This window comes from Ascidia mentula, chromosome 3 (genome assembly GCF_947561715.1).
Source record: "Ascidia mentula chromosome 3, kaAscMent1.1, whole genome shotgun sequence".
NCBI classification, from domain to species: domain Eukaryota; kingdom Metazoa; phylum Chordata; class Ascidiacea; order Phlebobranchia; family Ascidiidae; genus Ascidia; species Ascidia mentula.
The window spans coordinates 23,034,260-23,048,524 of NC_138568.1; the positions used below are offsets into that span (position 1 = coordinate 23,034,260).

At 39.6% G+C, this 14,265-nt stretch overlaps 2 protein-coding genes across 2 annotated transcripts; one reads left to right on the top strand and one right to left on the bottom strand.

The window, feature by feature from the left end:
• Positions 1 to 416: 416 nt before the first annotated feature.
• On the top strand, positions 417 to 5,342 carry LOC145895112 (interferon-induced protein 44-like). Its single transcript, XM_082983870.1, has 9 exons — positions 417 to 438; positions 518 to 544; positions 698 to 755; positions 1,150 to 1,354; positions 1,891 to 2,043; positions 3,711 to 3,882; positions 3,970 to 4,079; positions 4,414 to 4,583; positions 4,985 to 5,342. Exons 1-9 carry the CDS (start codon positions 417 to 419, stop codon positions 5,340 to 5,342), a joined length of 1,275 nt encoding a protein of 424 aa, XP_082839996.1.
• Positions 5,343 to 5,649: 307 nt separating this feature from the next.
• Positions 5,650 to 14,128, bottom strand: LOC145893914 (ATPase MORC2-like). Its single transcript, XM_082982313.1, has 22 exons — positions 13,952 to 14,128; positions 13,734 to 13,879; positions 13,156 to 13,258; positions 12,913 to 13,093; positions 12,497 to 12,590; positions 12,326 to 12,440; positions 11,711 to 11,839; positions 11,429 to 11,508; positions 11,117 to 11,291; positions 10,659 to 10,799; positions 10,279 to 10,394; positions 9,880 to 10,050; positions 9,376 to 9,614; positions 9,038 to 9,223; positions 8,805 to 8,897; positions 8,628 to 8,685; positions 8,414 to 8,541; positions 7,943 to 8,045; positions 7,368 to 7,437; positions 6,981 to 7,074; positions 6,243 to 6,398; positions 5,650 to 6,108 (listed from the first exon to the last, which is right to left on the bottom strand). Exons 1-22 carry the CDS (start codon positions 14,014 to 14,016, stop codon positions 6,040 to 6,042), a joined length of 2,712 nt encoding a protein of 903 aa, XP_082838439.1. The 5' UTR covers positions 14,017 to 14,128; the 3' UTR covers positions 5,650 to 6,039.
• Positions 14,129 to 14,265: the final 137 nt, after the last annotated feature.

Genomic DNA, 14,265 nt, shown 5'->3' on the forward strand with positions numbered 1-14,265 from the left:
TTTCGGCTTCGTGCATAAATTCCATTAATATTTTACCTTTCATCAATAATGCAGGATTGACAGGAATATGAACACGTGCGTGAAAATTCACCGGTGTATTAGAAACAGAGCGCTTGCTCAGTTTGGTGCAGAAAACACTTTTGCTTCATACCGCATTATCATTTTTCTTATAGAAAGACCAGAACATTGAGATAAATGTATCTTGTATAGCAAGCTGTATAAGATTGCAAGCTGTATAAGATTATTTGGGATGTAACTTGACTGAAATTTATTTTGGGGATATAATATTCCAAAATATGCATGGCGTTTGGTTGAAATGCAAGACAAGTATTCATGTTGTAAAAATTTGTCATCACAGTTTTAGGTGGTAATAAGTAAGGAGGTATAATAACTGCTGAAAGGCTTCAAGTTACGAAATGGGTAACGGCACCGCAAAAGGTATGGGAATAATTCAAAGTCTAAAGTGATGGCGTATTGCATGGTCTTGCTAATTAAAAATCAATGCTTTTTGTCACAGGAACAACTGGAGGAAGCAAGATAAAACGTAAGTGGGATATTTACCTGCAAGTTAACTTTAAACTGATTATGTTGGGGTCTTGTGTGTAAAATGAATAAAACAGAAAAGAACAAGCAGTTTTCCTCTGCATGTTATGCAAACACTTTACTAATTTTTCAGTGGTAAATGTTTTTGCGACAGTGCTTGCAAGTGGGGGTCTGATGAAGAACCACTGGAGGGCGATAACGTGGGATGAACAGTAAGTGATTTCTATGCCCTGGTTATTTTGGCGAGCAATTGTTAAACATCGGTCAATACGCATAACCCAGAAGCCGGATTCATGTGGAAAATATGGTCATGCGGTATCACCAGTGGCGAATTTAGGCTCTGCTGCCCCCAGCCCAAATTGTGACAATGTGTCTCAAAAATACAAAGATGTTCCGCTCACCAAGAATAAATAATGGCAAAAATACTAAAGAGCGAATTCGCTACAACGCAAGAACCTCTTTAATCTTGAAGTTTCGTCATAAACTTTTGGCTTTCTCTACAGCACGTGCTTGTTGGCCTCATGGTTAAGACGGCACAGCATCTGTTAACATGGGGACCTTGCTTACTGTGCAAGTATGGGAATGAAATCATGACGTATGTATTAGAACAAGATACCAACTAATCGAAACTATCAAGGAATACAAACCACTGAACCAGGTTGGAGTCCAATACGCCAGGATTCTTCTCCTTGGTCATGTCAACGTTGGAAAGTCATCTTTCTTCAACACAATTAACTCCATTTTTCGAAATCACGTGACCGCACAAGCGCCGGTGGGAAGTCCCCGGGATCAGCGATCCGTGACCACCAAGGTAAAAGTGAAACCACTGATTTAAAATCACATTGGTTTAAATTTGAGACATGAGTTGATTATTCCTTTTTGTGCAATTTTTTCATATTTACTTCCAAAAAAACTTTGAATACATTCTTAATTTCACACCTAGGCCCACATTACATGGGTGCGGATAAACATGAACACGTAACCTTAAGCCGAACTAAATACAGGGGAATTAATAATGCATGGAATTGCCGAACTTATAAATTCATACGGAGTTTCGTTCAGTAGTTTGTTTCCGATAAAAATTTAACCAAAACAAATTCTAGAATATTTCAATTTAATTTCGAGTTAATGAAAGGTTTTGAGCAAAATATCAATTTTTGCTCCTCTTGATTTGCTGACGTGCGTGGCTTGCAGCACCAAAATTATCTGAATAAGAAACAAAAACATCCCTGGCGTTTCACAAGATCAATCGTTTTATTAAAAATAATTTCCAACAAACCAGAAAACCTGAATTGCTTCCAAGCACGTTGTATCAACAAAGGGGAATAACCGTTTTTTCCGCCACAGATGCGCGGTTACCAGGTCAGGAATGGGAGGGAAGGCAAAATCTTAAACTTCAAAATTGTGGACACCATGGGGATAGAAGAAGAAAAACGGAAAGGTTTCGAACCTTCTGAACTTTCCTACTTGCTGGATGGTCACGTGCCAGATAATCACCAGGTGATTGGTCGAAATTATTCTACGTCACTAATAGTGTTTTAACATGTTGCCCAAATTGTCACATAAACTTTGTACGAGGAAACCCCTAGACCCCACTATACTTTTTTTACCACACCGGGATTTGAACTTAGCATATCTTGGGCACGAATCCCGATCAGGTTTTCTTCTTGGTATACGGGTCGGGCGCTTGGCCAATGCTGCCAATCACCATTTTATCCAGTCATGCTGGACGACAGAAATCACTCCCGGGCATTTTGGTGAGACAAATAACTTCGCACTCGGACAAGTTTGGTCCGCAGTGACAAACATCACCAAGTTAGGTCGTCCAGTAGCTCCGGGCTTAATTAAACCCAAGTCCACTTTATTTTATGGCACCAATTTGCGCTTAGAGGGAGTCAATAAACCCAAACAGCCTCAATTAACCTCTTGCTTGTTGGAGGTCATTACGTCATTAAGGCAAATATATCCCTGCACACTTTCACTGTAAACTTGTAGTCAATCTACAAGGATTTAAACTTCAAACTTTCAAGAGTTTTAACTAAAACGTGTCTGTGACGTAATAAACTGCTTTCAAACATAAACTTTTCACACTGATTCATTATTGATTGGGTTTTGAAGTGTGAATTTTTTAAAACGGAAAGGGAGCATGTTGAGTGCATTAAATTTGCAGAGCAAATACTTTAAAGAGATAACAGATCTCTGTTATGCTTTGAGATAAAATATTGATACATTTTGGCGGGAAACCACGCATTCTCAGTATACTTTGTCAAGTTATTCGGCACATAAGAACATGGTGCAAGCATTGCTGTGCGAAAATGGTCAAGACGTGGAAAGAAATACGGAACAAAATAAATATCGAACTCGTGGTTTTTGTTAGGGATGCACCGAAAGGTTTTCCGAATTTATTCGGCCGAAACTAAGGTTTTCGCAATTATTCGGTTTCGGCTGAATATTTCTGCAAAATTCGGCCGAAACCGAAACTTTTTTACTGCATCTAAACGCTGAAACGCAAAGTTTAGAAAAGGTTAATCATTGTTTAAACTGCACGAATATGTTCGTTTCATTTGTTTATTTTCACAGAAATGATAAAAATCAACTTTAAGCAGTTGGTACAGAAGACGAGGTTATTCTTCAAGCACCAAAAAAGGCTGTATGATATAGGATTGGACCCAATCCAGTACACGTTTCGTTTAAATTTATTGCGTTTAAAGAGATAAATACCAAAATTAGTTTCGGTTTATTCGGCCGAATTAATTCGGCAACTTTTACCGAATATTCGGTTTCGGCCGAATATAAAAATAGCTGTTTCGGTGCATCACTAGTTTTTATTATTGACGGGAATTTATCAAACCTGTGACATCCAAGTTATGCGGATAACCAAGTTCTTTTGTCAGTTACACGGACAAAAACTTACATCGCATTCCTAATAATTTGAACAAGTCATAGTCATTCAAAGGCTTATTAACGAATTTCCAGATTGATCAAAAAGAAAATCTAAGTCTTGTGAAAATTTGCTGAGAAAAATTTGATTGAAGTAAAATTTTGAAAAGTTACAAGAAAGTCCAAATTCATGCAATGTTTGATGAATCTATGTTGACTTAAATTAAACAAAGGCCTGTTTTTATGCTGCATAGTTTGTTTGAAACTTTGAATAACTTGTTTTTTAGTTCGATCCATCGGGAAACATATCAGGTGAAATGCCGGGTTTCGTAAAACTCCCCAAACTCCAGGACAAAGTTCACTGTTGTGTGTTCGTACTTGATGCAAACAACATTGCTAATATGAGCGAACAATTACTCACCAAGCTGGCTGACATGAGGGCAAAGATTACAAGCAGAGGTAGTAACAAACATCCACATACTTTTTATACACAAAAATGTCATGCATCAGTCACTAAATATTATACAGACACACTTTATCTTGTAGGGATTCCCCTTATTGTTCTGGTCACTAAGGTCGACAAAGCTTGCAATCATACTGGCCAGGATGTTTCTATTGTTTACAGAAGCAACCACATTCAACATCTAATTGCTCTGGTGAGATTCGTTTCAAATAGAATAGTTGCTCCCAAACTGTACGACACACTTTCTATGGCCCATCGAGCTTTTCTAACAGACGAAACAATATTTCAGAAAACATAAACTTTGATTTGAAATAAATAATTGTTCAGCATGTCTAAGGTAGCGTCGCAAATATTTGAAAAAAAATTTATTTTTGTGACATTCCTAGAGCTCCAACAGGAGTACATTTTCCTGCTGTACAAAAACTACAAAACTGTTGACGTAAAACTCTAAATTTAAACAACAGTTCTTTAACAATACCTGACAGCAAGATTAGAATTCCAAAAGCGTAAAACTAGAAATGTTTCAGGCCAGCACGAAGATTGGTATTCCAGTGAGTCACGTGCTACCTGTGAAGAACTACACACATGAGATTGAACTTGACCCGTGGGTGGATATACTCGCACTTAGCGCCCTCCAGCAGATGCTGAGATTCACCGACAATTATTTCGACGAGTGCTTGGTGATAAATGGAAAAGGGTAGAGGATTAATATGAGTCGTTGTAATCCACTCTCATGTGAATCTGAAACTTATAATGGACAGACAGTATTTGTCATGCACGGGAGTAGTGATCGTGTCGAAACTTGTCGTTTCTTGTTGTAAATTTCTCGTTGTGCGCCTGGTTGACATCAGTCTGTTGTTGTCCGTTACCCAGTTGTCTTGTCAATATTACAATTTACATTTTTCTTGTTCGTGTTGCAGAAGAACTTTTATTGTTGCAAAATAACTTTCCTTCAATCTTATATGATTGGAATCACGTTCTAGTTGTGCGCAAATAAATATGATTTTCGAAGTTGTTACAAAAAGTACAAACGTGAAAATATGTAAAAAGTGAACACAACGTGCGATGAAACCCGGTGAAAGCTTGTTTGTTTTCAAGTTACGTCCAACCCGATAAAACGAGCGGTGATTTGTGGACTCGTAACACCACCATGCGGACAAACCATGGACCGAAGCAAGCTTGGACGAACAGCTCTGTAGCGACACCTACCGCCGTAGCGGGGAGAATCGCCGGAGCAAGCGTACAGGGGACTCCCCTCGGTAAACCCATCTTCGCAGGAAATTCGGCGGTAACCGCTGGAAAACCTTCTACTCCCGAAAAACAACAGATTATTCTTGAGGAAGAGGCGGATGAGCGGGAAGTAAAAATGCCGGACGCGGTCACAGAAAGTCCGATTAAACCGACTAATGGCGTTAACCAGAGTCCGGCACAACATCCGCAGGAGGTCGCTGCTTGAATGGATTTTTCTGTACTTTTTTGTATATTTGTAAATAAACCCACAAGCTATTTCAGCCAAGAATCCATTCATAACTTCAAGATAGTTTGTGTTATGTTAGCAAGTATTGAAATTATTGTGAAGAAAAACATTTGACACCGAGGATTTATCCACTGTGGTGTGACGGATTAAATAATATCAAACCAGTATTTGGAAAGTTTCTTTGACATTATTTCTCAAATAACCGACTCGTTATCAACTGAGCAGTGACGTTTTACCAGTAAAACTCCACTCACCATTCCAAAATCAAGAACACGATGTTTTTTATTCACAAGGTACTAAAAATGGCGCGAAACCATTGATCACGTGACATAATACCTCTTACTCATTGGTTAAAAACGTTACGTTTCATTATGATTGTCGCGGGTTGTTTGGTTATAAAGGCAACATGGCGTCGACTTCTGTTCCACGTTCATGAACCAAACAATAAAACATATCTTGCAGCTTTTCGGCGTCAAATTTTCGCCGCCCGTAGTTTCACGAAACACGTTCACAAATTTTGAGGTGCTTTTGGTGGAACGGGTTTAAATGTGTAAAAAACACGCTAGAGGGCGCTTCGAAAAGTACTTCCGGTATCACGACATTGCCGACAGAACACGTGACACTCCCTGGTTGCTTGTGACGTGACGGATAATTTCCGCCGATCGTAGTGACGTCATCACGTGGTGTTGTCGAGGTAACGGCGTGTGTAAGGTGCAACTTCGTCATGAGTCATATTGGGGGTTTCCTGGCCAAGATGGGGCTCGGTTTAATTATTAACGACAAAAAATTTAAAGTTGGCACAAAAATGGCGGGAAATTTTTAAATTTAACTCTTATTCACATCACGACTGGGGCGGATGACGTCACATTTCAAACCCACCTTGTCAAATTTAGCGAGAACTTCGTACAACATCTGCTGTGTTTCGGCTAACTCAGCTTTAGCACTCTCTGCTGCTGCCCTCTGCTGGTCAGCTTGTGTACGAAAGTTGCTCACTAGGCGGCGCAACCCCTTCTCGTAATGATCAAAGAAGTCATCCTGTTAACACAAGTCATCCTGTTAACACAAAATAAATCCCTTCACCAACCATGAAAACCAAACTAAGTAAGTCCTAGTGTCCTGGTAACCAACGAGCAGCTACATTACTTTGGCTTTTCGCAAGAAGGATATGGAAATTCTTCGTCATTTTGTTTTTGTTGTTGAACAATGTGGTCGTGTAATGTCTGAAGTATCCCCAGTAATTTGTTGAATCTGTTTTGCTGTTTATTGATTTCCTTTTTTATACTTGTTTTGTAATCACGTGTTTTCGATAATAAAAATCCATGTTAACGCATGACGACGATAAACCAGGTTTGTGTTCACAGGATGACACGGGTTCGAATCCCGGTGTGGTTGAAAATCAAACCTTACAAGCATTAAGGTTAGAGCGGGTTTGTCGGGTGTTAACATAAATGGGAGAATTTGTCGTCCACCTGCATCAAAATGATGCTTTTCGTATATTTGACAAGTTTTTTTAAGTTTAATAAAGTCTTGTCATTCCGCCAGGTAATATTACAAGATATCTTTACAAAGGTTTTCGTGATCAGCGGACGAGACAGAGCAAGTTGTAGCGAATCTTACCATGGGGAAATCGACCAACTCCTGCAGTGATAAATTGTTTATTTCCTCCTTCGGCATTTTCCACTGGGGGGGTAGGAAATAGCGAAGGCAAGTCCTGAGGAGAAATTGATGTTATTTTTACTCGAGTTGGAACAAATACAGAAACAAAAGAGTTGATCATTAGGTTGCAGACAGTGGAGCAATAACGAGACCTTACATCGCGGAATGCACACCTGTCTGCAGATAAAACCGATACGTTCACGTCTAAAACCAGAAAACCACTTCTCCAGGTGTGACGTCACAAGCATCCAAGTATCAAACATTCCGATAAACTCACTCGTGCGAAACAATGCGATTTCAAACAGGCTGAGTTTGAAAACGCCACCCCAGCCTTAAAACAAAAATTACCTTAATTTCCCAAGCGCGTCCTCGTGGAGTTCCAGTTGTTTCTGACTTAACTTCGCACCTACAGAGTTTTCTGCGGAAATTTAAAGGAATGATAATTTTGTATATTATTAGAAATTGTGCCCGAATCTTTGTCCGCCTGCCACATCCCTATATATTATGCAATAAACTTGCTTATTAGCTGTACAAGAATCTGGCTATCGGTTGGCCATTGTCTCTGCGACAGCAAATTATTACAATTGGTATTATGAGGCAACAATCCTCTAATTTACGTCAGCAAATTTGTATCGATTTTGCTGATCTACCAAACATTGATGATGCTCAGAGAAGTGAAATCAATTTTACCAAATCCAAATTGGCACCGCCGGAGAATCAAAAAAGATTTTATTCGGAAACACAGGCCAGACGAGCGTGTTGGAAATTTTGTCAGATTATTTTAACAACTTCGCACGAGAACAAAATTAAAACGCTTCAAATAAACCGACTTGTTCTGATACATTTACATTAAATAAGCGTGACATAGAAAAGGAAGCTTTAAGTTCCATGTTCACTTCCAACCACAACTTGCTGTAAGTTACCTTGGCGTTTCGGTTTGGTCGGCGTTCCATTCGATATCAACTCGTTACTCGCAACAAATCTGAAATCGTTGGAACCTTGATCGCACCACTTGTCAAATCGGTCCTGGATTAAATTGAAATCAAACTAAAGTGATTCAGCAAAAAAACTACAGTGATTCAGCAAAAAAACTACAGTGATTCAGCAAAACAAGTCAAAACCAAACAATTAAACTGGAAATGATGAAAACCTACGTCCTAATAATTCACCGGAAAGTGAGCTCACTTCAGATCGTTTCATTCAAAAACTTCTGTGTTTCCCAGTCCGATAAGGAAAGTCAAAGCTAACAACAACTATCCATGCCGAAGCAAATTTCAAACGTAAAAAGTATTTGCGCTTTTCTATATTTTCATTACTTTGGGAAAAGGTTGTTGACTTGCGTTGCATCAGGAAAATATTTAAAAACATCATTATTTTTATCCCGGCTAACTTACCTGGGGATGTTGGTCGAACTTGACCTTGTATTTAGTAGGTTGACCTTTAATAACCCTGCTTGAAACGATTGTCCCCGGCCTCCATTTATCACCGATATTAACCTCCACAGCCGCCCCTATCTCCGTTCCTATTGTGACGAAACAAATACAGCCAAGTTCACACTCAGTGTAAAATATAACACAAATAGATGTGACGTCAGTTTAGACCTTGTACCTTTTACGTCATTTCCGATGGCATCGTTGTCGTCACTGTCTGATAAATCAGATGAAAACTGGAAGAAAAGTATTCCGGTTTTTACAAAAGTAAACAAATTGATGGTTTTGCTTATTTCAAGATTTTTTGTTTGGATCTTGATGAATTCAATTTGGAATGAGGGGGAACTTTTCATACCTTGGGACGTTTATTGTGGAGGTGGGAGTTCGTGGTCGGAGTAAAGGAAGCCGATTTCTTCGCCACGGTTCGTTGGCCATCAACAGATCGTCTCTACAATAAACACACTTTTACCAATCCTACAGAAGTCGCCACAAAATCGCAAACTCAAAAACACTGAACTGGAAACAAGATGGAAGCAGTGAAGCGTATCGGAAACCCCTTAAAATATTTCTGGGAATTTCGGAACCGACCTTGAATCCTGCGCTGGTTGAACTCCTCCGGAAATCTTGGGATGCAAATTTGCTGGAGGTTGATGAGGAGGGCTCCTCTTCATCGGATGAGAAGTCCGACAAGTCTCCTGGGAGGAACCTCCTCCTCTCGGATGTTGACGAGAGTTTGCGGATTGCGTCGTGGTTGCTCGTAACCGTCTGAAGTCTCTGGAAAATGTGTGCGACTTGTGAAAGGGGAAGCACCGAGGTTTTACAACTTATTACGTAACAAAGACTCCACATCCACACATATTACTTGGAAAACGTCACAAATTTTAGAAATTTTTGTCATTTTACCGATTGAGTGAGGTCATACATACCGCAACTTTGTCATACTCCTTCTTCATCTTCTCCATCTTGTCTTCCAACTCACTTCTTTTCTGCTCCACCGTCTTCACTCCTCTCACGAACTCCCCGGAAGTTATCTGGGCCGCTTCCTCGGGGCATTGACATTTGTTGTGCAACTTATCCGGGTTCATGGAGCAGATCCAATTACTCGGAGGTTCTTTTCCCACCATGTGAGCTTGGAAAGGGAGGGTTCTCCACTTGAGACAGGCGTCTGGAAATTGTTGTTCAATTCAAATTTAAGAACTACTTCGGGACTCGACCTGTATAATGACCACAGCATTCGGTGTGCTGGAGAGTTATAGGGTTCGAATCCCGGTCAACCCCGTTACTGTAGCTGTTATTCGTGTTGACATGAGAATGTATTCGATGTGAGCAGAGGCAAACTCGAGCAAATGTGATGAAATTGATAAATCACACTCGTGTCCCGTGCAAGGTCAACCACCCACCCGTGCAAGGTCAACCACCCACCAGCTTACCACACTGGATGACTTTCGGGATTCTGGCCGTTCTCATTCTCTCGTACTTTGCTTCATTGGATGGGGGATCTCCCCAGTTATCGGTGACGTAACCGAAACTTTCCCAGAAAGCGAGAACGCCTTTTCCAGAGGTGATCTTGGAGTCCCGCCAGTAACACTGGAGGTGGTCGCCTGTTAAAAGTTTGAAGTCAAACTTGAATTGATTGAATGTCCAAAAGGTTCGTGATGAACAAACCTTACGAAAGCCACAAAACCATCACATTATTCTTACGTTTAAACTAAACACCAAGTCATCAGTAAAACTGAAACCTTTGGTGAGATTCGAACCCACGACTCGACGATAGTATCGAGCGAGTGAGTTCTAACAGACCGAAACACATATAACACAAGTGGACTTACCCATTGCTTTCAACAGATGTCGGTACTCCTTATTATCGGCGAAGTGCTGTTTGTTGTGAGTTGGTTCCAACACGAGGTAAGGAACGTTGACAACGCCGATGATTCCCGCGCAATTCCTGGGATGGACAATGTAAGTGATCGCATGTATTTCTATGTTACCAGAAGTTGATGAGAATCACATTGAAGTAACCAGGAGGGGTACGCTTGTTAATAGTTTGATGTGAAACATATTAGTTTTGAACGATTTTAAACAGTGCAAGTGTTTACGATTAAATTCATTGTGATGTGGGGTAAAAAGGAAAGACTTGGATTTAATTTATTCCTGCAGGAATGAAGTCAGATTTGTGCATTAAAATTTTCGTGACAAACTCTCAACTTACATTCCGCCACCGTTCTGCGGACCAACCCTCTCATACATTCGTATCAATCTACTGCAGTTGTAAACGAACATGCCGTAATATTTACGATTCTCCAAGTTAAAACCGAAAACAAAATCCAGTGATTTCTTGTCCTTGAGGGCCCTGAAGTTGAAATTGCAATGTTTACATCCAGACCACTGGGGTTGCATGCAGCAGAGAATAAAAACAAATGTGGGTTTTTGAAAAATTAAAAGAAAACATATAAATTTCGATTGAAACATGACTAAAAATTCTGAATTATTTTGCGAGAAGAGCCAGATAATTTCCACTAAATATTTGTTCTAAGCAATAAGATTTACAACAGGGGGTCACTAAACTTAAACACGGTATTGTTAGCCAGCTGGGAGCTCGCATAATTTAGTTTTGGTCAAAGGAAACGGTCACCGAACCATGGTTTACAACATAACCCACAAACTCACTTTCTCTTGAAGTTTGCGACGTCACGTTTCGCGTGGGACATCTTTCTCAAACCAACAGCTTTCCCCTGCGCCACCCGAAGCTCAACCAGTTCATCTTTATTCGGTTTAGCTTTCATGTTCAACTTTCGTTCGAGATCCCGAGCCACACTTTCCGCTTCGCGAGATTTTTCCTCAGCTGTTATCGATGTAACAGTTGTTATGGGAAAGTACCTTCCATGATACCCGTAACATTAAAATACGATAATTTCAATTCCTCGTACCTTTTCAACACCAGCTTTTTACGTTTAAACGTTGTTTTAAATATAAATTTACCAATTCTGTATTCCTGTTCTGCTTTGGTCACTTCTTCCTCAGAACGTTTCTTAAATCTTGTTGAAGTAAATTTGTACATTCTGTAAACACAAAATATGAATATTACTGAAATATTGTTGCTATGGTTGTGAAATTTATTTTTGTTCCAGACAGAATCACATGTTCGAATTCAGAATTTTTTCATTAGTTAATCTCAAAAACGTACTTGCAATTGTTTTGTGTAAATTGCGATGTGATGTTGAATATGGAAACCTTTAATTAAGACCTTAAGCACTCACATACCTAGGTTTGTACAAAGTACAGGCAAGTCGCTTTGTTCTAATCTTCTTCCCTTGCACATAAACTTTCATTCTTGGGTCAAGGTAAAGGATTGAGGCATAGGCCTTGAACGAGACACGTTCCGGCCAGTTGCTAAAAAAATATATTTTCATGGTCGCCTAAGCATGGTTTTGTCAGGAGGGAAACAGTTGGGCCCACTGGCACCATGCACAGTTTGGCCCACTGGCACCATGCACAGTTTGGCCCACTGGCACCATGCACAGTTTGGCCCACTGGCACCATGCACAGTTTGGCCCACTGGCACCATGCACAGTTTGGCCCACTGGCACCATGCACAGTTTGGGCCACCGGCACCATGCACAGTTTGGCCAACTGGCACCATGCACAGTTTGGCCCACTGGCACCATGCACAGTTTGGCCCACTGGCACCATGCACAGTTTGGCCCACTGGCACCATGCACAGTTGGTTCCAGGTCAGAGAGAGATTGTTAACTGAATTTTTTCTTATATTAAAGTCTACTACACATGTTTTGACCATACTTGTTCAGTAATCATGGCAATATAAACATAAATCCCTACAACTTCAGCAATCATCCCTCAAATCATCCCCATATTCACCTGTCGTCGTCTGGATCCATCTCTGCCATTCTAATGTCAGTTGGGTCACTTTTAACATCAAGTTCTGGCTCCCCAGAATCCAACAATTTGAGGTTATAAATCATTATTAAAGTTCCTGAAAAAAAAGAAAATGATCAAAGTGGGAATTAAACCCAAGCAGAGCGATTTCACCAGTTCTATCTTTTATCTGGTCGAATTGAGTCAAAAGATCGCGTTCATTTTTGAAAGGTGAATATTTCAGTATCAGCTTCATCTCTGTTTCATACTGAAATTAGAACAACATAATGTTAGTGTAAGGAATGGTTGGATTGGGCCAGGGAAGAGGTTGGAATACCAATGGTTCTCGAGCTATTCTTGTTGGTTCAAATCAAGAAAACTTGTGGCACTGATTGTGTTTTATTTCAGTGCAAAAAAAATGTTAACCACCAACTGTTTGTAAGAAGGCGACCAACCTCTGGTCCGGGGGTTGAGGCCAAAAACATTTTGCAACCAAAAAAAAAGGTTGGCAAATAAACAAAACCACGAACAATTCAAGAAATGTAACAGAATAAAGTTTTATATATTGCATAACAGGGTTCATATCTCACTTTCTCTTGCCCTCCATATTGGTAGTTCGGCCGCCGGGTGTCAGTCTTCCATACTGGCATTGGGACAATTATGCTGTCTATGTTTTCTCTGTCGTGGAAAGTCCGGGAAAGCATAAGGCAGGAAAGGTCATGACCTTTTTTGGTGAAAAGAATGAAATCGTTTCCGATTCTCATAGAACCACTGTAAGAAAAGTGTTTGTTTATATTCTTATACTTTTGCTCACATTCTAGTGTAAAACTCACGATTTCAACCCATTTCCATATTGTCCGATCATGTCCGCACTTGCATTTCGTTTGAATGATTTTCCAAACTGGACAATGTTGGCAACGTCAGATGGATCCATACCTTATTAACATAGCAGTTTACCCCTTTTGATTATAAACATGTGCATTTCCACCCCACACCTATCGAAATGTGTCAAGGTCACACTTATGTGGTTGTTTTGACATAACAAAGCACATCATTCAAACACTTTCACACAAACTAAAAAACTACCATTAACAGTGTTTCACATTTTTTTGAAATAAGACAGACATTAACTACCATGAGAATGTTTTATCTAAAAAGTAGGTGATTTGTTGAGAGCAGTTACATATTTATGTACATTTGTTATGAGTGGAATTTGTCCATTCAGACTTGTAGCTGTAACAGCTGCTCCCAGGTAATGGGACAACAGCTTACTGTTGTGGAATATAACACATAAAACCTGCAGTTGTATACATCCTATATTCACAGCCATAGAAAATCTTACGGTGTTTAAAAGTAATCAGGATATATTGAAATGCGAAAGTTTGTTGAGGAAAAAAGGATTTAAATTTACCTTCTCCATCATCTAAGAAACTTAGCATAAATCCTCCCCTCACAGTTGGGTTTGAAATCGTCGAAACATCGATCTTTGTTGCTTTGGCGTCTCTTGCATTGTCAAGTAATTCAGCAAGCGCACCAAACAGAAATTCATGAGTTGTACTGAAAATAAACACCTCATGCATTAAACCCTGTTTGACTAATGACCAAAAAAAACTTTGCCAAAATACTTACGAGTTTGTGTGTAAATAATTTTGAGTGAGACCAGCCCTGGTCAGCTCAGGGTAAAGATCACCCATTTTATTTCTAAACTCCCACTTTTTGTGCTTGGTTGAAAAGATGATAAAGCCTAAACTAAACTCTTTCAAACTGTAGTTAACACCATAAGTTTTAACCTACTTTGATTCTAAAAAACACTAAATGATAACTTGATTGTGGATCTTTTAGATTGTGTAAATTGTTTATTATACAGACAATGGTTGTGGATTTTGTTTATCAATTTTGGGTGATATGTAACACGAAACAAACTGAATACACAGGATAAAATG

What these genes read in the sequence shown, in the direction of transcription:
- LOC145893914 (XM_082982313.1), bottom strand. Translation starts at nt 14,016, where the DNA reads ATGGGTGATCTTTACCCTGAGCTGACCAGGGCTGGTCTCACTCAAAAT. An exon ending in AATATGGAGGGCAAGAGAAA is followed by an intron (nt 12,591 to 12,912) that starts GTGAGATATGAA and finishes TTCTAATTTCAG; the next exon opens with TATGAAACAGAGATGAAGCT. An exon ending in AGTTCGACCAACATCCCCAG is followed by an intron (nt 8,046 to 8,413) that starts GTAAGTTAGCCG and finishes AATTTAATCCAG; the next exon opens with GACCGATTTGACAAGTGGTG.
- LOC145895112 (XM_082983870.1), top strand. Translation starts at nt 417, where the DNA reads ATGGGTAACGGCACCGCAAAAG. An exon ending in GCGATAACGTGGGATGAACA is followed by an intron (nt 756 to 1,149) that starts GTAAGTGATTTC and finishes CGTATGTATTAG; the next exon opens with AACAAGATACCAACTAATCG. An exon ending in ACGTGCCAGATAATCACCAG is followed by an intron (nt 2,044 to 3,710) that starts GTGATTGGTCGA and finishes CTTGTTTTTTAG; the next exon opens with TTCGATCCATCGGGAAACAT.